The sequence below is a fragment of the Ovis canadensis genome, chromosome 1 (genome assembly GCF_042477335.2).
Source record: "Ovis canadensis isolate MfBH-ARS-UI-01 breed Bighorn chromosome 1, ARS-UI_OviCan_v2, whole genome shotgun sequence".
Classification (NCBI taxonomy): Eukaryota; Metazoa; Chordata; class Mammalia; order Artiodactyla; family Bovidae; genus Ovis; species Ovis canadensis.
In genome coordinates, this window is record NC_091245.1 from 192,008,683 (window position 1) to 192,036,200 (window position 27,518).

The 27,518-nt window shown below is 43.3% G+C and overlaps 1 protein-coding gene across 10 annotated transcripts in view; it reads left to right on the forward strand.

Moving 5' to 3' along the window:
- Positions 1-27,518, forward strand: part of KALRN (kalirin RhoGEF kinase) — a 695,559-nt gene that overhangs the window by 325,476 nt on the left and 342,565 nt on the right. For all 10 annotated transcript variants that reach the window (XM_069555992.1, XM_069555980.1, XM_069556000.1 and 7 more), the window contains exon 10: positions 2,174-2,296. In XM_069555992.1, the coding sequence (XP_069412093.1) occupies positions 2,174-2,296 (123 nt within the window). The remainder of the gene's footprint in view (positions 1-2,173; positions 2,297-27,518) is intronic.

A 27,518-nucleotide genomic window follows, 5' to 3' on the forward strand; every position in this document is an offset into this window, starting at 1 on the left:
GTACAGAACTGTGGATCAAATTGTGGTAAGTCAAGTAAAAATGCACTCTCCTGATTTTTTTTGCTGAAATATCACCATAAATAACTCAAAAGAAAAGTAGGCTCTTCTTTATTCTGAGAAAGGGATATTTAAAGTTCCTTTCAGTGCTGCTTTCAGTGTTTGCAAAAGGTAAAAATTCAGTTCACTTACTATTGCAATTTCTTTCTGCAGATGTGCCTCCAGAATATTAAAAAGTATTGTCAGATTTTTGTTAGTGTTTAAAATCTTTTTGATTGAAGTATAGTTGATTTACAATATTGTGTTAGAGTCAGGTGTACAGCAAAGTGATTCAGTTTTATATATATATTTTTTCAGATTCATTTCCATTATTGATTATTACAAGATATTGAATATAGTTTCCTGTGTTATATATAAATTCTTTTTCCTAAAATGTTTAAGCTCTTTACACTAAATGTTTAGATAAAGTCATTTTTGAAAAGGCTTTTTCCCCCTTTATTTTCATGGATGATTACCTGACTTGGCTTTGTACCATGTACTTTTGTTAAACCTCATTTTTATATTTATATGTGCTTTTCTCTAATACCATCTTGGTATGACTTTATGATATTGAAAGTTTCCATACTTCGTACAATTGCAGACATTAATTTATCTCAAATGTCAGAGGCTGTGACGCCAAAGGCTAGCTTCTGTAGAACCAGAACTCCCATGCCTGCAATCCAGGCAATGATTTGGTCTCTCTGCTTACCACAGGACAATCTGTAAAAGAAACAGCATTAAAGTACCCTTTAAACAGGCCTAGTCCATCTGAATCATTTTCCCAAAAGTCCTTCTAAAATCTGGGAAAACTAGTACCTCATTAATCAAATGTTTAGCTGAAGTTTACTGTAGTAGGAGCAGAGTCAAATTAGTTGAATCTTGGTAGGATCTGCAACAGGTGTGTCTGCCCTGCAATTCTGATTTAATTGTGGCCATTTGATTTATTGAGTGCCAACTTCTCAGAGCCCAGATGAACTGCTTCCCTTCTCTCTGGGAGACCCACATTTTTGTGATGGAGGCCTGGCATGCTGCGATTCATGGGGTCACAAAGAGGCAGACACGACTGAGTAACTGAACTGAACTGATGTGGACAAGTGCAAAAGGGACTCCAGGCTTTGATCCTGCCTATATTTCAAGGGTTTTACTAAGGGGCACCCACTCCTCCTGTCAAGTGACCCTCAGGACAACATATTTTCTCACCTTCTCAGCATTCCCTCACCCGTCCCTCTACTGCTTCAGTCACCTCTTTTTCAGCTGCCCTCAACTCCAGGGAAAATGTCTTAAGGCCAACCACTAGACCTTAAGTCTGGAGAACATGGAGTCTCTACTGCTACCCAAGAGCATCAGCGATGCTAAAGACCTTTATTTGGTTGATTGGTTGATGCTGATTGAGGAGAAAGATGAAAAGAAGCCAGAGAACACAGCTGTCCTGGTGATTGGCTATCTTTGGTACAGTTCCAGTTGGGGATTGGCTACTCTAGACTTTACCCCCAGAATTAGGGAGGGAGTCCCAGGAGAGCAATGAGGCAGGGTCCCCATGACTTAGTGCCACTTCCATGAGCACTTTTGTGGTGGAGTGAGAGCCAAGGAGCTGCCCTGACCTGGCACTGCCTGTGTGTGTGCTCAGTGGTTCATTGATGTCTAACTCTTTTGTGACCCCATGGACTGTAGTCTGGCAGGCACCTTTGTCTATGGAATTTTCCAGGCAAGAATACTGGAGTGGGTTACCATTTCCTACTCCAGGGGGATCTTTCTGACCCAGGGATTACTGCCTAATTTCCTACAAATGTGTCTGATTTTGTGGTTGGAGTCAAAAGTTGTGAGAGGATTAAACTGTGTCTGGCGGTCTATGTAGCTTGTTTAAAATAATGGGCTTATTAAGGCTGAGAAAACTGAACAAGTAATGAGAGGATATTCTGGAGATCAAAGAGGAAGAACTGAACTTAGTTAAGGGTGGGATTATTATATTGCCAATGACAGTAATGAAATCCCTGTGTCTATCATGGATTGAACATTTCCACCTGGACTGCCACTTTCTAATTGGGATGGGACTCTGATAGCCTAGCGGTCACACACATTGTCACATGTCTTTCCTTTTGCCAAGAAGTCATTGTTTCTGTCTTCCTTCTCTGACTAGGTGTTAGATTGGATTGAAAACCACGGCGAGGCCTTTCTCAGCAAGCACACAGGGGTCGGGAAGTCTCTGCACCGAGCTCGGGCCCTGCAGAAGAGGCATGATGACTTCGAAGAGGTGGCTCAGGTGAGATGCTGTGAACGGTTGTATGTGTTTGGATCCCGAAGAAGGAGACCAGGGCTGTGGCTTTGGTGTTTGGTGGGGCACTCTGGGCTGCCTTCCTGCCTGATGCAAGGAGATCCTTGTTTTGGATCACCAGATGAATGGTAAATAAATATTTGTCAACTGCAAACAGTTGCAATAGAAAAACTAAGGCAGGGAAGAGGTAGCTGGGAAGGGTATCAGTACAGGATGGTAAGTAACCCTAACCCCATGCTCCTCCTCCTTACTGAGGTAGAGGAATTGGGTGTAAAATCCATTGCCAGTTTGCTCATGTAAAGTACAGGTCAGAGAGAAAAATAAGAGTGGGGAGGCTTCCCCTGTCACAAGCATTACTTTTCCTTGTCCAGCCAGCAAGTAATCTCTTGATATAACTCACCTCTTCCTGCTTCTGCTTCCTGATTAGACTGTGTCTTTAGGAGAGAAGAGAGTGTCGTACCTTCCAGAAGCCTCCTGCTTTTAGGAGGAGTGTTTCAGGGGACGTGGGCCGCAGAGGAGACACGCACACGCAGGCGCAGTCACCACATCACTGCCCTGTAAATAGGCCTCTAGAGCTGGGCCTCATGTTCTGGAAATGAATCCTTATTCATGTCTTGTTCCCTGTCCCCATTCTGGGGAAGGGAGTGGGCAGTGGAGCTGCCTAGCATCCTAGAATTGGTAGTCCACATAGGAAAACCACCCCTGCCCGTGATGAAGGCAGGTGGACGGACAGTCAGTAGCCAGCTGCCTCAGCTCTGCTTTGTCTTGTGTTGTGTGACAATCATGCTCAAGTGATGAGAAACGAGGTGATCCAGGCAGGAAAGGGCTCTGTCTTTCTTGCTTCTGTTTAACTAGGTGAGGGCCACTGGGAGGAGAGAAATGGATTTGACCCAGAATTAGATAATTTCTGAGTTAGAGATCAGTGCCAATCAGTGAAAGCATTAGAAACCTGTGCTGGTTGTTATGGGCTGCTGGTTATGAGACAGTCACGAAGGGCATCACACATGGTATGAAGTCAGAGGCTGGGGGCCACTGGTCAGCAGCACTACAGAGGGTTGTGAACCTGCACTGCAGAGGGTCATGATTGAGTGCAGAAACCTCTTTCAGCTTCATGATTTTATGATTCTTTTGACCCAAGGCTGATATGACAAGGGAATTCTGAGCTCCCATTTTCTGCATTCAAGTTTAAAACCTGTGTCGAATCAAAGCAGGAAAAGAGCTGTCTCATCTGTCACGGTGCCTGGAAATATGCCCTTCTGCAGGGAAGAGCAGAGAAATGGCTACCCATGGGGACAGGTCTAGGGCAGCACAAAGTCCCTGAACCAACACTTCTCCGCTCGTGGGATAGTGGATGCACCTTTGATTCTCACTGCTTGTTACTCTTTGAGGTAAAGATACTTAAGGCAGTCATTAGAATAAATAGAAAGAAATTATACCTGTGAAGAATGAATGTAGCAATTCATTATCTGTCATTAGACTTTAACCTAAATCTTGTGTTGATTACCTTTGAACACGTTTTAACTCATTTGAAGGAAATGAATTAATATTTATGCGTTCTCCTTCATCCTGCAGATGGCACTCTTTCAACAGCCTATGTAGAAGCCGAGCTGTGTGAGTAAGGGAGCCTCAGTCACGACAGCCTGACAGGCAGATGGGGAGGGGTCAAGGCCAGGGGGCTCACCAACAGCTGTCTCTTCAGGCCTTTCTAGTCTAAGCTGCTGAGATTGTCCATGCTCAAACAGAAGAGCCGGGAACCAGGAGACCCCTTCTGGTCCAGACAGATACTTGACTCAAGTTGCCCATAAACTTATCAAATGGCTTAGGCGATAGAGTAAATCAGATTTTTAAAAGCACTTACTACATACATATGCACACACACACATTATATATATGTGTGTATATATATGTATGTGTGTGTGTATATATATATATATATATATATATATATAATGTGTGTGTATGTTGCATGTTAAATGTCACTGGCGGTATAAACGAGCATAGAAATGGAATTGCTGCACATAAAAGCATAGTTGTCAGGGGACAGATGTGTCCATATCTGCTCAGGAGGTAGAATGGGCAATGGTGCTGCCATTTTGTCCTGAGATATTTTCTATAACTCAGTAGGGGAATATTCAAATGCTTGTGGTTTAGAGAATAGTTGTGCCCACTCTGTTAATGGTCTGCTTTATGACCTCATTATCTGAAATGCCAGACTCTCTGTAAGCTGGTTTAGTCAAAAATTAACAAGCATTTACATTCAAATATATATATTTTAAAATCTCAAAGCCACAAGTCACATTTAAGTAGCTAAGCACTAGTGTGACATTTTTGAAAGAACAGACCATTCAAAAAAAAGAGTTAAAGAAACATTAAAAACACAGTCACAATTAGGTACTTCATTCAGTAATCTCTGGTTAGTTATTTCTCTAGCTGATCCTTGCTTTTCCTCAACCTTGAATACATTTTTAAAAAACCTCATTCTGAGTCTTGGGGTCAAAAATAGGCAAAAAAAAAAAAGGAAGAGAAACATTTTAGTGGACCTACTAATGACCTTGCCCCTAAAGGATATCAAAGTATAATCAGCTAACTTAACCAGCTAACTATAACCAGAGTAGTAGGGTGAGTGGAATAGGATAATTCCTAGAGATGGATAGCCTAAGTCCACAGAATTGGACAATTCAGTCTCCATGTCCCATCAAGTCTCTGTGTAGGTCCCCATAGAAAATGAAACAGATGCATAGTTTCTGTCTTGCGGAACTCACAATCTAATAAAAAACATGCAGCCAGTGTATTCTAACCCTCTAAGAAGTCCTGCAGTAAGAGAGGGGACGTAACCTTTACTCTTTAAGGGTTTTCAAGGAGTACATCTAGTGAAACCAAGATAAAGCCTGAGTTCATTTGATGATCCAAAAAATATGCCTGCCTAGCGGTAGTGTGGCGACCTTTGGACTAAGTTCCATCTCTCTTGTCACGCCTGAGATGGTAACCAATTATAGCAGCTGCAAATGCAAGCAGAAGGAAGAGCGGGGAGAGATTAAGTAGATACTTTTTCACACTCCAGTTTCTCAGAGATGATGAAAGCTTCTTAGGCAGGATGGAAAAAATGGTGAGAAAGCCAGGAAAATGCTGATAAATTAATGTCATGAAGTGGGCAAGTGGAAGAATGTGAAACAGCAGAGAAATGAGGGACAGTCTTACCCTTTGGAGCTTGCCTGGCACTCTTCCCATTGGGGTGGACTCAGTACATTCCTCTTTCTCCTTCCCTCACTAGGGAGAAGTTACTGGCATGAGCTGATGGGAGGGGTCTTGTGACCACTGTCAGGAAGAAGAAAGATATCTTATATAGTGGATAATTCCCAAACAAGGGTTTTTAAGGTCATGTTCTACAGACTTGATGTGGAAAATTGAGAGGAGGTCAGAGCCAATATCCAAGATATTATATAGAGCCTGCCAAGAACTTCTTATCAAGACTATGAATTGCCCACCGCCCCCGCCACCACTTTTGCTGCTTCCTGTGTGGAACAGACAGCAAACTCAGAGAATTGAGAGTCCATTCTTAATGGCTAAAGTTCTGGGTGGTGCACTGAGAGATTCAGAAGCACAAGTGGTGTTTCTGCCTCTTGTTCTGTATGATGGTAGTGACTATGAGAAAGAAGGGAGGCTGAGAAACAAATGATTTCCTGTGTAAATGATGTTTTAAAAAGTCTTTTGGACGATATCCTGCAAAGCCAGGATGATGGACTTCTGGCAAGGGGCAGAGTGCATCTTGTAAAGATGGAGAAGGATGTGCCTTGGCAGGAAACCTCGTTGATCTGTCTAGAAGGATTTAGGTGAATTTTGAAATTGAAGGAGAAAATTAACCCCATTAAAGCCAAAACCAGATATGTGAGGCCCACAGGTGACACAGAAAGAAGCATTTTCTGAAGGAAATGCCCTTAGGTCAACATAAGTTAGAAAAAATACCAAAAGTACAGATTGTAAACAATATTTGTAGTTTCTCTTATCCATATATCAACAAAAGGCATGTGTAATAAGTAAGGTACTTAGAGTTTAACACAAGATAAATGTAAATATTCCTGAGACTTTAGGGTATTAAGCATAAGTAAAAAATGGCAATTGTATAAGGTTTTCTGTTTAGACTCTTTTCATAGGAGGGCTAAGGATATATTAGAAAGGTTCTTATCTATATGAAATCTACAAGCCTGAGGGTAGTAAACAGTATGAAGAAATAATAGAGATTAAAGGAGAGCAAAGAGAAAGCCATGCTTGTGACTCGAGAGGACCATAGTCTCCTCCATTAGATGGAGGATATAGGAATGTCTGATATGATTTCAGTTCTGGCTCAGGGAAAACTATAGTGGTTATGAGAGCCCTCAAATTTCCTGGCATCTCCTGTAAATTGTGACACCGTAAATAAAACATTAATAAGTTGATGAGAGCAAAGCGTTCTATTAATACAATATAGAGAGAGGATCATTTTAGAAAAGCTTGAAAGACTCTCAAGAACCTTGACCTTTAGATGAAAGAGTTTAGACATTTCTCTTAAAGGGGAATATTAAAGACATTTGAATGATGATACAAATTAAAATATAATCTCTAAACCAGAGAAATAAGAATTTCTTTATGCACTATTTAGATCATATAAGAATATTGTGCCTAATTCTAGAAAATATATTTTCAAAAGGATATTGACAAACTGTGCTATGATTGTTGGAAGCCTGCCAAGATAGCGACATTGAAATAACTGGATATGTTCAATTATATGTTCAACTATTTTGAGTAAGTATTTTTGTATGGAAGGTTGGGGTGGGTGGAGGATTGATAGTTGAACTCTTCCTGTAGAAGAAATAGGGTGAAAGGTATTGTGAAGCTAATTTTAGCTTAACTCATGTATCATTTCCAACCCACAATTACTTTTTTATACACTATCCAAAACCAGAATGAAATGTCTTGTGATGCAGTGAGCTTCTTATCATGGGAGGTTTTACATTAGAGGCAACTCTTTTTTCCTTAAACATCCTCAAGTGTTTCCCATCTTAAAAAAAAAAAAATGAATAAAAAGAAACCCTACTTCCCATTTCTTCTTCCCTTGAAAGCCCTAGTTCTTAAGAGAACAGTTTATAGTTGCATGGGCACTTACTTCCTTACCTCCTAGATGCCCTTTGACCTCTGCCATTGGGCTTCTTTTCTTGCTAACCAATAGAGGTTAATCTTACCAAAGTCTCCACCTGAACGTTTCTTTTTGCCTGTTAAATCCAAAGGATACTTTTTAAGATATTAATTGGTCTTCCTGAAGCATTTGACCCTGTCAGCCACTTTTTAAATCCCCCATCGTCAGCCTTCCATGACAGCTAGATCTCTTGGTGTCCACATGACTTTCTTACTGGTCCTTCTTAGGCTCTTCTCCTTTTCCCCAGGATTTGTTCCGCAGACCTTCTCTTGTCCCTTTACACTGCCTGCATGATTTTATACTCTTTCCCACTCTCACTTGGCCCCCTGCTCTGATGGCTTGCAGATCCGTGTCTCGTCTCTGGTCTCACCCTGCGCTTCCTGTCTGAAAACCCACTGGCCGTCTGGCCATTTCCACTTCAGTTTTTCAGAGGGTTCTCCAACCTCATGTGTCCAGAGTTTATTTGAGCATCTTCTACTCCTTCCAGGTGTACTCTTACCCCTGTGTTCCCTGTGCTAGTGAACAGCACCAACCATCCAGCTGCTTGAGCTAGAAATGTGGGAGTTGTTCCTGACTCTCACTCCTGAATCCTTCACAAAATCCTACTGACTCTATATCTTTAATGTCCCTTTTCTTCCATCTTCTTTACCACTGCCGTAGAGCAGAGTCTCATTGTCTCTTGATTGGATTACTACAGTATTCTCCTGTTTTCCCTGACTCTGGTCATGGTCTCCTTAAATCCATGCACAAATTGCTACCAGAGTGGTTTTCCTAAAATGCACATCTCATTGTGTTACTCCATTTGTTACGGTACTCATAGGTGTCTTCCCACTGGGATTAAGTTCAGACTCTTTTTTTTAAAAGACGGCTTGGCTCTTACTTTTCTGTCTGTGCAGAATTTCTCTAGTTGTGGCAAGTAGGGGCTACTCTCGGGTCGCAGCGCGCGGGCTTTTCATTGCAGTGGCTTCTCTTGTTGCAGAGTGCAGGCTCTAGAGCTCAGATTCAGTAGTTGCGGCACACAGGCTTAGCTGCCCCTCAGCATGTGGGGTCTTCCCGAACCCATGTCCCCTGCATTGGCAGGGAGATTCTTACCATCTAGACTCCAAGAAAACCCCTCAAGCTCTTGATAGTATAGACCTTTTAGAACCTGACTGCTGCCTTCTCTGGTTTTACCTTTTATCCCTTCTGTGCTCTCTCCACCCCACTCTATGCTTCTGCTGTCTCAGGGTTTTAACTGAGCAGGTCATGCTCCCGAGTCTCAATGCAGTCTCCTCTTTAATCCTTCCTGCTGTTTAACTACCCTGACCAGTTTCTGCTCATCTCTGAGCACTCATCAAGTCCTGCCTCTTCCTCCTCTCTTCTGAGGAGATCCTAATAACAACAGTACTAAAGGTAATAACGTGGACAGAGGAGCCCGGTGGGCTACAGTTCATGGGGTCTCAAAGAGTCAGGCACAACCGAGTAGCTAACAACAACAACAGTGACAATAACAGTAACACTGAGTACTTTCCATGTGCCAGACGCTGTTCATTTCATTCTCATAACATCCCATGAGTTAGGTATTGACATTCCCATTTACAGACAAGGAATCTAAGGCAAAGAAGTAAAATAATAGCTCGAGTTGGCAGAGCTAGTAAGTGGTGGAACTGGGATCCAAATCCCAGTAGTCTGACTCCAGACCCCTGGCTCTCAACCCTTTTGCTGCAGAGTCTCTTGATTCACAAAGCTTTGGATGTCTCTGGGATCAGACCTGGCAGGGTGCTCAGTTCCACCCCAGAACCAGTTCCTAGTCCTTTCTGTGTATGAATCTGGGTGACCCCTCAGACAGCCACGTGTTAGCCTGTGGCCACCGGACTGCTGAGTGCCACTCTTTCCCACCTTGTGTCTAAGAATTCCCTTGGATTTCAGGGTCACCTACATGACCCTCTACGACATCTTCTTATCTAAAAGTTTTGTGTGACCCCAGGGCTGTGGAATCCTATGACTGCCTCTCACTATTCTCTGCCTATCCCCTGCCTCATCTGAAACACATGTACCCACAGTTGGTGATAGCTCGCTATGCTCTCTGCTGGAGCTTGGCTTATTTAACAATTAATTTGGCCAGTATCTGTCCTGAGTCTTCATTTCCATTTCCTAGCAAAAAGTGGGCTACACTTGACCCAGTCCAGGATATTATTTTGTCTCTTTCTTTTTACCTTATGCTAAAGTCAGGCTATCATTAACAAAACCTCTTTGTTTTCAGACCACATCCCCCTTGATAGCTCCACGAGCCTATTTGAGACCTCCCTCTCAGTTGTAATTTTTACAATATAGTAAAGAAAAGTGTAGCATTTGCAGTCAATCTGTTCTTTCCTTTTGTTGGCCTTGGACCCTGTGATAATCAATTTCCCTGAGACTCAGTGTCATCTCTAAAATGGAGACAGTGATACCTCCCCTGAAGACTGATGTGAGGGTCAGAAATAACACATGGAATGTGCCTAATAGAGCGTTTGGTTCCTAGGAGGTGCCTGGTGAATGGTGGCCTCTGCAGCAGCAGTGGTGATCATGGTAGTGGTGGTGATGGGACACTTCCAAGCCTCACTCCCCTCTAGGAGGGTTAGCATGTACCATACTGTCACCTTTCAAGACTCGGCCTGGTGTGCTCTGTGTGTGCTGTGCTAAGTTGCTTCAGTTGTGTCCGACTCTGTGACCCTATGGACTGTAGCCTGCCAGGCTCCTCTGTCCATAGGCAAGAATGCTAGAGTGTATTGCCATGCCTTCCTCCAGGAAATCTTCCTGACCCGGGGATCAAACCCTTGTCTCAGGCATCTCCTGCATTGGCAGGAAGATTCTTTACCACTGGCACCATCTGGGAAGCCCCAGGTGTTGCCTGGTCTGCCTAATTATGTTGGAAAAAGTAGGCTTGTCCTTTGAGATGGGTCAGGTCCTGACTGGAAAGATCAGCTGCAGGAACTAAGCTTGGCCCTCAGGTTAAGCATATGCAAGAGGAGTCCATCCAATATGACCAGTCAGAACCATGGAAAAGGCATAGAGTAATGGTACATTCAGCCTTGGGGTGATAGGGGGTACAAGCATTGGGCCTCTGGGAGTCAGTGTATTCAGAGATCTAAGGAGGAAGATTGGTGGTTTGCATTGAGACGACTCTTAACAGATAGAAAGCTCTCTTAACAGCTAGCAGGCTTCAGTTGTTGCTGCTGCTGCTGCTGCTAAGTCACTTCAGTCATGTCCAACTCTGTGCGACCCCATAAACAGCAGCCCACCAGGCTCCCCCATCCCTGGGATTCTCCTGGCAAGGCAAGAACACTGGAGTGGGTTGCCATTTCCTTCTCCAATGCATGTAAGTGGAAAGTGAAAGTGAAGTTGCTCAGTCATGTCCAACTCTTCACGACCCCATGGACTGCAGCCCACCAGGCTCCTCTGTCCATGGGATTTTCCAGGCAAGAGTACTGGAGTGGGGTGCCATTGCCTACTGGGCTGCAAATCAGAGGCAGGGTTGCTAGGGAACCAGGTGAGGTAGGGCTAGGGGTAAAAGCCATATTATCAAATGTGAACACCAGGGCAAGGCTGGGTTAGCTGCCAGTGAGACCCGATATGGAGGACTAGCCTGTTGGTAAGACATGTACTTCCATTTGATTTCTGTCATGGGACTGAATCTGAGCCTACATGGGGCCTCAGCAAAGGGGAAGGAAGGAGAGAGAGTCTGGGTGCCAAGAGAGAGCACTCTCCCTTCTCAAGGGTTCTCTGCCTCAGTGGTCTTCCTTGGAGGGGCCCCGAGTGTGTGGGCACTACTTCCACAAAGTGACAACATATTTACCTTGCACAGTGAGACTAACACACTGGTGGGAAGAATCAAGTTGCTGACCTCAGAGACCGCTGATGTGGTTTAGAAAGGAAACCAGGAAAGCTGTTCCAGAGAAAAGCTTCCTCATCTGCCCGGTATTGATTCTGAAAGCAAGCCACGTATTACCATGTCTTCCAACAGTTGCTTTCAAACCATACTGTCTTCCTTTCTCTTCCACCTTTTTCATTTCTGTGACACTAGGCCCACAGGGTAGGCCTCTGGAAGCCAGCATTGTTGTAGCTAGAAGGGAGAGGGAGACCGTGATGGATTTGCATATGGGGGAATGTATGCAAATTATACAATGAAAATATTTCTCCTGGATAAAAACATTTTGAGAGTATTTTAAACCTGTGCTATAAGCATGTAAAAATAAGTAATAAAAATAACGGCCATTTACTGAATACATACCTTTATAAGAAATATCTCATTTCATCCTTGAAACAATTCTGTGCAGTAGATTTTAATGTTGTCTTCGATTTCCAGATGAAAAAATCAGGCCTAGAGATGGTCATTCAAGTTTTGGGGACAAGCTTTTAACCCAGACATTCTGATACCAGAACCCATGCTTCTAGCTTAATCCATTCAGAGTAATGGAAAAAATTGAGCTTCTTCAACTCTCACTTTATTTGTTTTTCCAAATAGAGCTTCTATTTTATTTTTTTTAAATTTCTAATTATAAAACCACACATTTTCAATATAGAAGTTCAGTTCAGTTCAGTCGCTCAGTCGTGTCTGACTCTTTGCAACCCCATGAACCGCAGCACGCCAGGCCTCCCTGTCCATCACCAACTCCCGGAGTCCAACCAAACCCATGTCCACCGAGTCAATGATGCCATCCACCCATCTCATCCTCTGTCATCCCTTTCTGCTCCTGCCCTCAATCTTTCCCAGCATCAGGGTCTTTTCCAATGAGTCAGCTCTTAGCATCAGGTGGCCAAAGTATTGGAGTTTCAGCTTCAACATCAGTCCTTCCAAAGAACACCCCACCCAGGACTGATCTCCTTTAGGATGGACAGGTTGGATCTCCCTGCAGTCCAAGGGACTCTCAAGAGTCTTCTCCAAAATCACAGTTCAAAAGCATCAATTCTTCGGTGCTCAGCTTTCTTCACAGTCCAACTCTCACATCCATACATGACCACTGGAAAAACCATAGCCTTGACTAGACGGACCTTGTTGGCAAAGTAACGTCTCTGCTTTTTAATATGCTATCTAGGTTGGTCATAACTTTCCTTCCAAGGAGTAAGCGTCTTTTAATTTCATGGCTGCAATCATCATCTACAGTGATTTTGGAGCCCAGAAAACTAAAGTCTGACACTGTTTCCACTGTTTCCCCATCTATTTCCCATAAAGTGATGGGACTGGATGCCATGATCTTCGTTTTCTGAATATTGAGCTTTAAGCCAACTTTTTCACTCTCCACTTTTACTTTCATCAAAAGGCTCTTAATCTTCACTTTCTGCCATAAAGATGGTGTTATCTGCATATCTGAGGTTATTGATATTTCTCCTGGAAATCTTGATTCCAGCTTGTGCTTCATCTAGCCCAGATTTCTCATGATGTACTCTGCATGTAAGTTAAATAAGCAGGGTGACAATATACAGCCTTGACGTACTCCTTTTCCTATTTGGAACCAGTCTGTTGTTCCATGTCCAGTTCTAACTGTTGCTTCCTGACCTGCATACAGGTTTCTCAAGAGGCAGATCAGGTGGTCTGGTATTCCCATCTCTTTCAGAATTTTCCACAGTTTACTGTGATCCACACAGTCAAAGGCTTTGGCATAGTCAATAAAGCAGAAATAAATGTTTTTATGGAACTCTCTTGCTTTTTCCATGATCCAGCAGATGTTGGCAATTTGATCTCTGGTTCCTCTGCCTTTTCTAAAACCAGCTTGAACATCAGGAAGTTCACGGTTCACGTATTGCTGAAGCCTGGCTTGGAGAATTTTGAGCATTACTTTACAAGCATGTGAGATGAGTGCAATTGTGCAGTAGTTTGAGCATTCTTTGGCATTGCCTTTCTTTGGGATTGGAATGTAAACTGCCCTTTTCCAGTCCTGTGGCCACTGCTGAGTTTTCCAAATTTGCTGGCATATTGAGTGCAGCACTTTCACAGCATCATCTTTCAGGATTTGAAATAGCTCAACTGGAATGCCATCACCTCCACTAGCTTTGTTCGTAGTGATGCTTTCTAAGGCCCACTTGACTTCACATTCCAGGATGTCTGGCTCTAGGTGATTGATCACACCATTGTGATTGTCTTGGTCTTGAAGATCTTTTTTGTATAGTTCTTCTGTGTATTCTTGCCACCTCTTCTTAATATCTTCTGCTTCTGTTAGGTCCCTACCATTTCTGTCCTTTATCGAGCCCATCTTTGCATGAAATGTTCCCTTGGTATCTCTAATTTTCTTGAAGATTTCTGACAGAATATGGTCCACTGGAGAAGGGAATGGCAAACCTCTTCAGTATTCTTGCCTTGAGAACCCCATGAATAGTATGAAAATGCAAAAAGATAGGACACTGAAAGATGAACTCCCCAGGTCAGTAGGTGCCCAATATGCTACAGAGATCAGTGGAGAAATAACTCCAGAAAGAATGAAGGGATGGAGCCAAAGCAAAAACAACATGCAGTTGTGAATGGGATTGGTGATAGAAGCAAAATTCGATGCTGTAGAGAGGAATGTTGCATAGGAACCTGGAATGTTAGGTCCATGAATCAAGGCAAATTGGAAGAGGTCAAACAGGAGATGGCAAGAGTGAACGTTGACATTCTAGGAATCAGTGAACTAAGATGAACTGGAATGGGTGAATTTAACTCAGATGACCATTATATCTGGTACAGTGGGCAGGAATCCCTTAGAAGAAATGGGGTAGCCATCATAGTCATCAAAAAAGTCTGAAATGCAGTACTTGGATGCAATCTCAAAAACGACCGAATGATCTCTGTTCGTTTCCAAGGCAAACCATTCGATATCATGGTAATTCAAGTCTATGCCCTGACCAGTAACGCCAAAGAAGCTGAAGTTGGAACAGTTCTGTGAAGACCTACAAGACCTTCTAGAACTAACACCCAAAAAAAGATGTCCTTTTCATTATAGGGGACTGGAATGCAAAAGTAGGAAGTCAAGAAACACCTGGAGTAACAGGCAAATTTGGCCTTGGAGTACAAAATGAAACAGGGCAAAGGCCAATAGAGTTCTGCCAAGAGAATGCACTGGTCATAGCAAACACCCTCTTCCAACAGCAAAAGAGGAGACTCTACACATGGACATCACCAGACGGTCAACACTGAAATAAGATTGATTATATTCTTTGCAGCCAAAGATGGAGAAGCTGTAAACAGTCAGCAAAAACAAGACTGGGAGCTGACTGTGGCTCAGACCATGAATCCTTATCACCAAATTCAGACTTAAATTGAAGACAGTGGGGAAAACCACTAGATCATTCAGGTATGACCTAAATCAAATCCCTTATGATTATACAGTGGAAGTGAGAAATAGATTTAAGGGACTAGATATGATAGACAGAGTGCCTGGTGAACTATGGATGGAGGTTCATGACATTGTACACGAGACAGAAATCAAGACCATTCCCAAGAAAAAGAAATGCAAAAAAGTGAAACGGCCTTCTGAGGAAGCCTTACAAATAGCTGTGAAGAGACGGGAAGCGAAAAGCAAAGGGTAAAAGGAAAGATATACCCATTTGAATATAGAAGTACAGACAAGCAAAAAGGAACAAAAATATTTTACCCACTCAGTTGTCTGTCTTAGTTGCTAATACTTTGGTGTTAATTCTTTCAGATATTTATTCTTCCATTATTTATACATATATGTATGTTGGTTGTCAGCTTTTCTCACTTAATGATATATCCATCGGAGAAGGCAGTGGCAACCCACTCCAGTGTTCTTGCCTGGAGAATCCTAGGGACAGGGGAGCCTGGTGGGCTGCCCTCTGTGGGGTGGCACAGAGTCAGACACGACTGAAGTGACTTAGCAGCAGCAGCAGATATATCCACGGTAATGGATAAATATCTACAGTGGTTTTGTTTTTGTTTTTTTGGTGATGAAATCTTTTATATTAAGACTTTTTACTCTTTCCCGGATTCTAGTAACTATAATTATAGGCTATTAAAAGTAGGTACCATTATAAGTTGGTAAAGAGAAGCACAGTAAGCATTGAAAACAGAGGGCTGGGTTTAAGCCAAACATTCAGAATCATTTTCCAAGAGAAAGCTTCAGAGAATGGCAACTTACTTACAAATGCCCTCCCAAGCCTTTCCAGTTCCCCATTGTAGATGTACGTATATTAGAGGAATGTGAGGACATTCTGAGCCCCTAAAATTGGCTAAGATGATGGTGGAGACGGTGATGGTGGAGGTGGTGGTGGTGTGTGGGTGGGGAATTCTTCAAAACATTAATAGCTGTAGCCTCTCTCCTCTTCCCCCTTCTTCCCTCTCTCCTTTTTCTCTACCTACCCCCCCTTTTTTTTTTCCTTTTTGTCTGTTCCATCTCCTCTTGGGAGATCCTTTCCTGAAATCAGGGCTCTAGCCAGGATCCAGGATGCAGCACTTGGTTCTGATCCAAGTGTGGTTTTAGGTGGTAGTACTTTCCAGGACCCCTAAGAGCTGTGTGATGTGAGTCCTCTGCAGCTGTGATGGGCAAATCAGGAGTTTCTGGGCTCTAGGATAAAGGCTTTTGAGAACTTGTGAGTGGAGTGCTTCTGGGACAAGGGTGCCAGGAACCAGCACCTAAGAGCTTCAGGTGAAAGGGTTTCAGGCTAAATATTATGAAAACTGAAAGCTAAACTTACATCACCAACAAGAACAGCCCACCAAATAGATATGTGTTTTTTTTCTCTTCTGCTGAGCAACTGGAGATATTTCATGAACCAATTATGTTTGGAATAATTTTTTAATAGGAGGAAGAAAAGCCCACTGCCAAGTTCTGACAGGCATAAAGCATTACATCTGGTTATTCCACATGGATAGGCAAGCAGGTTTGGGACAGAGGGAGCTAAGTTCCTGTGGCCTCCTGTGGTACCAGGTGATATCCAAGCCTCATCGGGATAGGGTCCCTTTATTTGTCTCAGGATATGCAAGACAGCTGCCCAGCCGGCCCAAGGCACTGCCTCTTGGGTTTCGGTAGAGACTAGTATGGGCTTCCTGGTGGTTCAGACAGTAAAGAATCTGTCTGCAATGCAGGAGACCCGGGTTCAATCCCTGGGTTGGAAGGATCCCCTAGAGAAAGGAATGGCTAATACAGGTATGACCTAAATCAAATCCCTTATGATTATACAGTAGAAGTGAGAAATAGATTTAAGGGACTAGATCTGATAGATAGAGTGCCTGATGAACTATGGACGGAGGTTCGTGACGTTGTACAGGAGACAGGGATCAAGACCATCCCCATGGAAAAGAAATGCAAAAAAGCAAAATGGCTGTCTGGGGAGGCCTTACAAATAGCTGTGAAAAGAAGGGAAGCAAAAAGCAAAGGAGAAAAGGAAAGATATAAGCATCTGAATGCAGAGTTCCAAAGAATAGCAAGAAGAGATAAGAAAGCCTTCCTCTGCAATCAATGCAAAGACATAGAGGAAAACAACAGAATGGGAAAGACTAGAGATCTCTTCAAGAAAATTAGAGATACCAAGGGAACATTTCATGCAAAGATGGGCTTGATAAAGGACAGAAATGGTAGGGACCTAACAGAAGCAAAAGATATTAAGAAGAGGTGGCAAGAATACACAGAAGAACTATACAAAAAAGATCTTCACAACCAAGATAATCATGATGGTGTGATTACTCACCTAGAGCCAGACATCCTGGAATGTGAAGTCAAGTGGGCCTTAGAAAGCATCACTACGAATAAAGCTAGTGGAGGTGATGGCATTCCAGTTGAGCTATTTCAAATCCTGAAAGATGATGCTGTGAAAGTGCTGCACTCAATATGCCAGCAAATTTGGAAAACTCAGCAGTGGCCACAGGACTGGAAAAGGGCAGTTTACATTCCAATTCCAAAGAAAGGCAATGCCAAAGAATGCTCAAACTACTGCACAATTGCACTCATCTCACATGCTTGTAAAGTAATGCTCAAAATTCTCCAAGCCAGGCTTCAGCAATACGTGAACTGTGAACTTCCAGATGTTCAAGCTGGTTTTAGAAAAGGAACCAGAGATCAAATTGCCAACATCTGCTGGATCATGGACAAAGCAAGAGAGTTCCATGAAAACATCTATTTCTGCTTTATTGACTATGCCAAAGCCTTTGACTGTGTGGACCACAATAAACTGTGGAAAATTCTTCCACAGGTATTCCCAGAGATGGGAATACCAGACCACCTGATCTGCCTCTTGAGAAACCTGTATGCAGGTCAGGAAGCAACAGTTAGAACTGGACATGGAACAACAGACTGGTTCCAAATAGGAAAAGGAGTACGTCAAGGCTGGATATTGTCACCCTGCTTATTTAACTTATATGCAGAGTACATCATGAGGAACGCTGGGCTGGAAGAAGCACAAGCTGGAATCAAGATCGCTGGGAGAAATATCAATCACCTCAGATATGCAGATGACACCACCCTTATGGCAGAAAGTGAAGAGGAACTAAAAAGCCTCTTGATGAAAGAAAGAGGAGAGTGAAAAAGTTGGCTTAAAGCTCAACATTCAGAAAATGAAGATCATGGCATCCAGTCCCATCACTTCATGGCAAATAGATGGGGAAACAGTGTCAGACTTTATTTTTGGGGGCTCCAAAATCACTGCAGATGGTGACTGCAGCCATAAAATTAAAAGATGCTTGCTCCTTGGAAGAAAAGTTATGACCAACCTAGATAGCATATTGAAAAGCAGAGACATTACTTTGCCAACAAAGGTCTGTCTAGTCAAGGCTATGGTTTTTCCAGTGGTCATGTATGGATGTGAGAGTTGGACTGTGAAGAAAGCTAAGTTCCGAACAACTGATGCTTTTGAACTGTGATGTTGGAGAAGACTCTTGAGAGTCCCTTGGACTGCAAGGAGATCCAACCAGTTCATCCTAAAGGAGATCAGTCCTGGGTACGGTGTTATTTGGAAGGACTAATGCTGAAGCTGAAACTCCAGTACTTTGGCCACTTCGTGCGAAGAGTTGACTCATTGGAAAAGACTCTGATGCTGGGAGGAATTGGGGGCAGGAGGAGAAAGGGACGACAGAGGATGAGATGGCTGGATGGCATCACTGACTTGATAGACATGAGTCTGAGTGAACTCCGGGAGTTGGTGATGGACAGGGAGGCCTGGCATGCTACGATTCATGGGGTCGCAAAGAGTCGGACACGACTGAGTGACTGAACTGAACTGAACACACTCCAGTATTCTTGCCTGGAGAATTCCATGGACAGATGAGTCTAAAGAGTCAAACACAACTGAGCAACTCAGTTTCACCTTCTGAGACTAGTTCAGCTGTCCTACTATATTCTAGGAGCATGGGCAACCTTAGCTGTAATTACACATCCCCATGGTGTTTCACACTTTGGGCTATTTTGTAAAATATATCTGAGCCTCAGCAATGCCAAGTCTGGATTGAAATATCTCTGGTGGACTTTAGTCCATCACATGCATAGAATTTGAAAATAACTTCAAGGGAAGGGGGCAGTGAATATGGCTAAAAAGGGAACTCCGAATCCACGTGGTAGACACGTTTCAGTTTTCTTCTTCAGGAGCCTTCTTGGACTCTAAATTTATGGACTCTTTGAAGTGAAGTGAAAGTGAAGGTCGCTCAGCCATGTCTGATTCTCTGCGACCCCATGCCCTGTGGCCCACCAGGGGCCTCCATCCATGGGATTTTCCAGACAAGAATACTGGATTGGGTTCCCATTTCCTTCTCCTGGGGATCTTCCTGACCCAAGTATCTTTCCTTCTCCAGGGTCTCTCGCATTGCAAGCAATCTCTTTACCATCTGTGCTACTAGGGAAGTCATGGACTCTTTAGTGTCTTGGGAATTAATAAGGTCAGTCTCATTTGCTTAGGCGGTGGTAGGGAACCAGCTACAGAAGAGAGGGTTATTTGGATGCAAAACTTGGGTCTGACCCACCTGCTGTGGCTTTGGTAAAAGTTTTATGAGTTTATAAAGTTAGAAAGTGTGAAGTTTATTCCAAGGAATTATATCCCATCATGGCTTCAGGTGGTCAGATGACTTGGTACCAGATGACTTTGACACACTATTTTCCTAGATTCTCTCTTTCCTTATCCTGTGCCCCACATAAAGGCCACTTTGATAATTAAAGCCATAACTTTATCATCAACAAAACAAGAGTTACAGATTCTTCCTCCCTTTTTCCTTGTGGGAGGCAACAAGTGGGAAGGAAGGGCACAGGGATTGGGACACCTGGGTAGGAAGCCCAGAGCCACGCAGGCTATGTGTACAGGTCACCTAACAGCATTTCTACATCTACAAAGTGGGGATTATGCTCATTCCATCATAGCTGAAGTAAATATTAAATGAGATAGTGTACTTAAAAACACTTCAAGTCTAGAGCACAGAGCAGATGTAAATTATCATTATTACTCGGGGCATATAATGACAGTGGATGAGATCATGTCTGGAACATGCTCAGGAAAAAGGAGCTAAAGATACAGAAAAGATTGATGCTGCTGCCCCATACCGGCCATTTCCCAAGAGAGGGAATGTGCTGACCAGCCTCTGAGTTTAAGTGAACTCTTTACGCCCCAGACTTCTGACACTGTTTGAGGGCCAGATTCCCATGCGTAGCAGGGATTAGCCAGGAAACTTCCCACATTCTGAAGCTAAAGCTAGTGATTTAATGAGCTTTGTTCTGATGTTTATGTAAGTGTAGATCAGGGAGAGTTCGGGGTCAGAGGTGGATTTTGGAAATGGAAACATCATGATGCTTTGTGCATAGAGCCCTCGACCACTTCTCTTACATGCCCTTCTGCCCAAAGAGAACAAGGAAGCTCTGCTCACAGCTTTCAGAAAGCCCTGGGGGCCTACAGCGACCCTTCCCTCTGCCTCTTTTGGGGTTATGTCAATGTATCCATGCCCTGCCAGACCTCACCACCTAGCCAGCTTTCTCCCATTTATTGCTTCTGTGTTCACATAACTTCTGGTCTTCCCCAGTGGCTCAGCAATAAAGAATCCTCATTGCTTAATTTCCCCTTTGTTGTATTGGGGGGTGGGGGGAGTTGTACTTAATTACTCATGATCATGCCAAGGTTTTCATGATGAGCATTATGGGTGTAGTCTGGTCATGGAAGATACTGCTTGGTCTGTGAAAGTTAGGAACTTTCAAGAACTCCAGATAATGAGGTGAATGATGCGATGTGATCCTGAACTTTATGACCCTTCCCTATCTCATAGTTGATCTCCAGCTATTCGGATTCTGCCCTTTCCCTTGGAGGCCATATGTGGGGAGACTTTGATCTCCTGTAGCATCTCTGCTCCAAGGAAATGCTCCAGTGGGTGAGTGTCTTCAATTGATAACCTAAGGAAAGAAGAAGAAGATGGATGTTGCTTCCTCTTTGAAAATGGAAATCCTGAGGTTTCAGAGGGCCCTGGGGTTTGGGGACAATTTGTGGTAATCAGTCCTTGGTGGATATATGGTGTCTCTTCTGTCTTAGAGCAAATCTCTGAGTCTGGTCCTGTTTGAGAAGGGAGTGCAGGTGGCCCCATTCTTTGTGTCGGTCTCCTTCCTCTATCTCTCTTGCCCCCTTCAGCCCACTCCCTACCACTATTCCGTATCACACAGCCACTGTTCTGGACTTATTCCACAGTGGGGACTAGAGCTAGGCTCTCTGACTCCTACACTGTGCTTCTCTGAACAGAGTGACTGTTCTTCCTGAAGAACCAAGTGCCACTTCTTACCCCCAGCAAGCTTTCCGTCACCAACTCTGGCTTGAAGGGAGAAACCCCAGGTCCTTTCCAAGAACCCTCATATCCTCCCAACTTTCCAATCTGGACCTTTGCCCAAGCCATTCTCTTGCCTGGTAGATTTCTCCTCTTAGCCTTCACATTTTAGACTTCTTGAAGTTGGCTCAAAAATGTGCCTGTTTTTGAAACCTTCTCCAGGCCTACACATCTTACCCAGTCATTTGTTATCCAGTGTACACTGAGCATCACACCATCACTCTGTACTACTGTCACGCCTCATTTCCTCCTCATCGTTAGAGAATGAACTATTCTATGTCATTTCATAGAGAACCGAGATTTAATCCTAGCCACTTCATGATGAAACTTTTCAAAGCTCATCTGTATTGGTGGTAAACTTTCTGAAATACATTTTATTTATTTATTTTTTTCCACAGGCAGACACCACCTTTATTTTTTTTTTTGTATTTTTTTTTTTAGTTTTTTATTTTTTAAATTTTAATATCTTTAATTCTTACGTGCGTTCCCAAACATGAACCCCCCTCCCACCTCCCTCCCCATAACAGCTCTCTGGGTCATCCCCATGCACCAGCCCCAAGCATGCTGCATAATTTTCAACTTTCCATGCTTTATATAAAGATCATTCTGAACATAATTCATCTTATTTTTTGGCGGGGGGTTGGGGGGATGTCTCAGGATGCATGGCAGTGTTCACTGATTTCAGTCATGAGTAGAAAGACCTTCAGGGCCACTGCAGAGGCCAAGGTTTTCCTTTGCCCTTACTGAGGGTCCTTCCCAACACTTCAGAACCCATCTAGGGCTGGCTTGCATTCAGGGAGACCTGATTCGGTTAGGGAATGTAGACCCGAGAGCAGTGTGTGTCACCTCCTGTGGGCCCTGGAGCAGTCCTGTGGCTAAAATCCATATTTCTCTTGAATGATGATGATGATCTTAGTGGCACACCTGGGGAAGGTGAGATATAAGTGACCTAGACCTTCTAAAGCCACTGAAACCACAGTCCCAGAGTGCATCAGCAAAATAGGGAGAGAGACAATGATTCTCCTAGAAGAAAATGATTCTTCTATTACTCCTTTGATCTTTGCATCACTCCATCTTTATTTTGCTGACTTTTATTTGAAAGGTCCTAAGCATTTCAATCACATCACCTTGTCAGTTTCATACGCATAAGTACCCAGGGACTGGCCCCTGCCTGTCACTCTGTGCTGCTGTCAGCTCCATGCCATGGGCATGAGGGCTTTGATATTTATGTGATGGTGATAGAGAAGGCTTTCAACCAAAGCCTATAGCAGCATTCCAGACAGAGGCTCTTGGGAGTGTTGTCTGAGAATCAGCCTCACTTCTAAGTATTTTCAAATTTGACATGTCTCTTGTTTTTTTCCTGCTGTGGGAGACAGCTCAGGGTCCTGGGTAGTTGATGCTGGCATTGTGCCAGGGGAAATAATTTCCAAGATTTCACAGGTGATTATTTTTGACTGGATCTTTTTTGCATATATGTATGTCATATCAAAATCATGTTTCTTCTGAGCTATGATGAGCAGTGTCATAAAATCCAAACTGAGAAAGGTGAAATCACTGACTGGGGCTACAGAGAGATTGTGCATTTTTGTATGATTGAATATATCACACTGGTTGGTCAAGCATTAGTGTCTTCAGGATCCCAGAACTAGGAAATGCATCCATCTCTAACATAAATACATTTATGATGAAAGTTATTTGTATTTCTAGATGTTACTCAATTGACAAAAATATATTAGATCCCTATGTCTTCCTTTAAAATTTCTTTTATTTAGTATTTTTCAAAGTTTGAAAGAGATTCCTAATTGTTACAATAACAAGCAAAACCTTGTAAAGGTATGTGTAAATAAAAATGCTAATTATCCCTCCATTCCCACTTCCTAATCCCTTCCTCCCAAGGCAATCACAGTTAGCTTGTATGTTTTTCTTCTTACACAGACAAAAAGAAGCAAACAGATGTAAACATAAAATTTGGTTTGTTTTTTGGAATAATTTCTAAAGAATGCCCTGCATATAATTTCTTTTACTTTGAATGATTTTCCCATTTTTTTGACTATAAAATTAATACATGTTTACCATAGAACATTTGGAAACAAGAAAATAGTGGGGAAAAACATATCCCTAATATAGCTTAGAGATAGTTATATATAAACTATTAATATATATTGGCAAGTTTCCAGTCAGCACAGAAAAATGTGAAGAATGTTTTGCTTAGAGTCAAATAAATGTGAATTCCACCTTGACATCTACTATTCAGCAGCTATGTGAGCTTATTCGAGATTTCAAATTCTTTCACCTTTCCAAGCCTCAGTTTTCTTATCTCAGTCAGTTCAGTTGCTCAATCGTGTCCAACTCTTTGCAACCCCATGGATCACAGCACGCCAGGCCTCCCTGTCCACCACCGTCTCCCGGAGTTCACTCAGACTCATGTCCATTGAGTCAGTGATGCCATCCAGCCATCTCATCCTCTGTCGTCCCCTTCTCCTCCTGCCCCCAATCCCTCCCAACACCAGAGTCTTTTCCAATGAGTCAACTCTTTGCATGAGGTGGCCAAAGTACTGGAGTTTCAGCTTTAGCATCATTCCTTCCAAAGAAATCCCAGGGCTGATCTCCTTCAGAATGGACTGGTTGGATGTCCATGCAGTCCAAGGGACTCTCAAGAATCTTCTCCAACACCACAGTTCAAAAGCATCAATTCTTTGGTGCTCAGCTTTCTTCACAGTCCAACTCTCACATCCATACATGACCACTGGAAAAACCATAGCCTTGACTAGACGGACCTTTGTTGGCAAAGTAATTTCTTATCTGTAACATGATATAATAGCGTTACTCCATTACACTGTAGTAATGTTTGTAGATGGGTCCAAAACTGGCAGCCATCATTATCAGTAGTAGTTTTTTCCAATAGATAGGTAGGTCGTTAGGACTAGAACCATACTTTGATTTATGCTGACTTCTTCATTTGATCTTACATCAGGAATACTTCCTCAGATTACTAAATAGTCTTCAAAGCATAATCGTGAGGACTGCCTCATTTGGTCATAGCACAGTGTGTTAAAAGTGTTGTCGCTCAGTCATGTCCAGCCAGACTCCTCTGTCCGTGGGATTCTCCAGGCAGGAATACTAGAGTGGGTGGCCATTCCCTTCTCCAGGGGATCTTCCCAACCCAGGGCTTGAACCTGGGTCTCCTGTGTTGTAGGCAGATTTTTTTTACTGCCTGAGTCACCAGGAAAGCCCACAGTGTAGTAACCTCCCCCAAGTATTGAACATTCTGGTTATGTTTATTTTTTTACTTTTATAAACCATAGTTACTATATTTAAACTACTAGGTAAACTGTGAAATCCAGTATAGTCCTAAATTCTCCAGGTTTTTCTCGTCATTAGTAATATTACCATTCATTCAAAACCTGTAGCTCTTTTGGAGCAAAAGATGAGATTTCTGTCACCTTAGAATTTCAGCCCAGGCTGTGAGCCCTACGCTTAGAGAGTGGTTTTAACCTTAGATAGAGACTGCAAGTATAGTCACCTAGGAAGCTTTTACAGGCTTCCCTGGGTGGCTCAAATGGTAAAGAATCTGCTTCAATGTGGGAGACCTAGGTTTGATCCCTGGGTCGGGAAGATCCCCTGGAGAAGGTAATGTCCACCCACTCCAGTATTCTTGCCTATAGAATTCCATGGACAGAGCCTGGTGGGCTACAGTCCATGGGGTCGAAAAGAGTCGGACATGACTGAGTGACTAACACACTTTTGTTGTTGAGTTGCTCAGTCATGTTCAAGTCTTTAGGACTCCATGGACTGCAGCACACCAGGCTTCCCTGTCCTTTACTATCTCCTAGAGTTTGCTCAAACTCATGACCATTGAGTCAGTGATGCCATCCAGCCATCTCATCCTCTCTTGTCCCCGTCTCCTCATGCTCTCAATCTTTCTCAGCATCAGGGTCTTTTCCAATGAGTCAGCTCTTTCCATCAGGTGGCCAAAGTATTGGAGCTTCAGCTTTGACATCAGTCCTTCCAATGAATATTTAGGATTGATCTCCTTCAGGACTGACTAGTTTGATCTCCTTGCAGTCCAAGGAACTCTCACGAGTCTTTTCCAGCACCACAGTTCAGAAGCATCAATTCTTCAGCACTCAGCCTTCTTTATGGTCCAACTCTCACATCTGTACATGACTACCGGAAAGATCATAGCTTTGACTATACAGACCTTTGTTGGCAAAATGATGTGTCTGCTTTTTAATATGCTGTCTAGGTTTGTCATAGCTTTTCTTCCAAGGAGCAAGCATTTTTTAATTTCATGGCTGCAGTCACTGTCTGCAGATTTTGGAGTCCAAGAAAAAAGTCTGTTACTGTTTCCATTTTTTCCCATCTATTTGCCATGAAGTGATGGTACCAGATGCCATGATCTTTGTTTTTTGAATGTTGAGTTTTAAGCTAGCTTTTTCACTCTCCTCTTTTACCTTCATCAAGAGGCTCTTCAGTCCCTCTTCACTTTCTGCCATTAGGGTGGTGTCATCTGCATGAGATTATTGATATTTCTCCTGGCAATCTTGATTCCAGCTTGTGATTCATCCAACTCAGCGTTTCGAATGATGTACTCTGCATATAAGTTAAGTTTTTAAAAGCATATGCTGCCGGATACTCCCCTTCCCTGCCTCCTCCTTAGCTCCTATTCTGATTTGAGTAATCTGGGGTAGGACCTGAACACTGCTTTTCTCCCCCAGGCTCCTTGATCTACTGCCCAGTCCTGTCCTATGAGAACCACAGGGTTAGATTTGTTAGGGCTTCTGCCATCTGAGGGACCATCAGAAAAGCAGTATAAGCTAAGGAGGTTGTATGGGCTCCCTCACTGGGCCTTCCTTGATGGTCTTATGATCTAAAAGAACTTCACAACTGGAAGACATTTTTCCCCATCCCCCACCCCCACCCAGGGCATGTCTGTCAATGTCTGAGGACATTCTGGGTTGGCATCTGGGGAAGGCATTGCTTTTGTCATCCTGTGGGTAGAGGGCAGGGATGCAGCTAAACCCTACAGTACAGAGAACAGCCCCTCTGTTAATTTCCTAGGGCTACTGTAACAAAGGACCACAAACTGGGTGGCTTAAAACAACAGGAGTATATTGTCTCGCAGTTCCGGAGGCTCAAAGACTAAAATCAAGGTACTGGTAGGTTAGTTCCTTCTGTAAGGGAGAATCTGTTCCCAGCCTCTCTCTGGACTTCACTGGTGTTTGCTGGCAATCTTTGGTGTTCCTTTGTATCACTCCAGCCTTGGCCTTCACGTCACACAGCACCCTCTCTGTGTCTGTCTGTTCCTGAACTCATCTTTTTATAAGGCCGCAAGTCATAGTGGATTACAGCCCACCCAACTCCAGTCTGACCTCAACTAATTCTACCTGCATTGACACTGTTTCTTAAAAAAAAAAAAAAAAGGTCACATTCTCAGGTACTGGGCATTAAGGTTGCAACATACCTTTGTGGAGGAACAGAACTCAACCCGTAACAGCCCCCTAACATAGAATTATCCAGCCCAAAATGTTATCAGTGCTGCTGTTATGAGACCCTGTTCCATAGAGTCTATGGATGAAACCCAAGGTTAGCTATGATAAGAACAGGGCAGATAGGGGTCCAGGGTCTGCGAAGTTGAAAATGAGCAGGAACACCATTCATAGAGAGGGTCATAGGCAGTGGGCTCCCTTCAGATTGGAATGTGGACGCTTAGGGCTATATGTGACCACATGGGGGTGAAAGAGCTCGAGAAGCACTGTGCTCACTGGGGCAGAAGCAGAAGTGTGGACCAGCCCCTCTGCTCATTCTCCCTTTCACCTGATCCCCATTTCCCTGGGTCAGGCACATCTTTTTCTGCCTGCCCTTTTCAGGATAAAACAGAAGAGAAAGTAAGTCCACAAGCCCCAAGGGTTTCAGCAGTATTTTCAAACCGACTGTCTTTCTCCAAAGGCCTGCCTTCTCCCTCTTCCCGCCCACTGCCTCCCACCAACAGCCAAACATAGAATATGGAAAGCAGGAGAAACAGCAACACTGCAAAGTTACTCTTTTGAGAGAGAGCAGCATTTTGGGTACATCTCCCTGCCTCCCCAATCTCTTGAACTGCCAAACCCTGCAGCAGGTGGCCTTAACTTATCTCTGTTCCATGGAAATCCTGTCTCACCAACCGCTATTTTTTTGGCTTCAAGAATTCCACGTGAGAATGAACCTCTATAGGGCCAGGCTACTGGGCAATCCACAAATTCACATCTGAACGCTTAGGTATGCCGTCTTCACTCCTAAAACATTTTTGTCCTCATTCTTCTTTTGTGGTT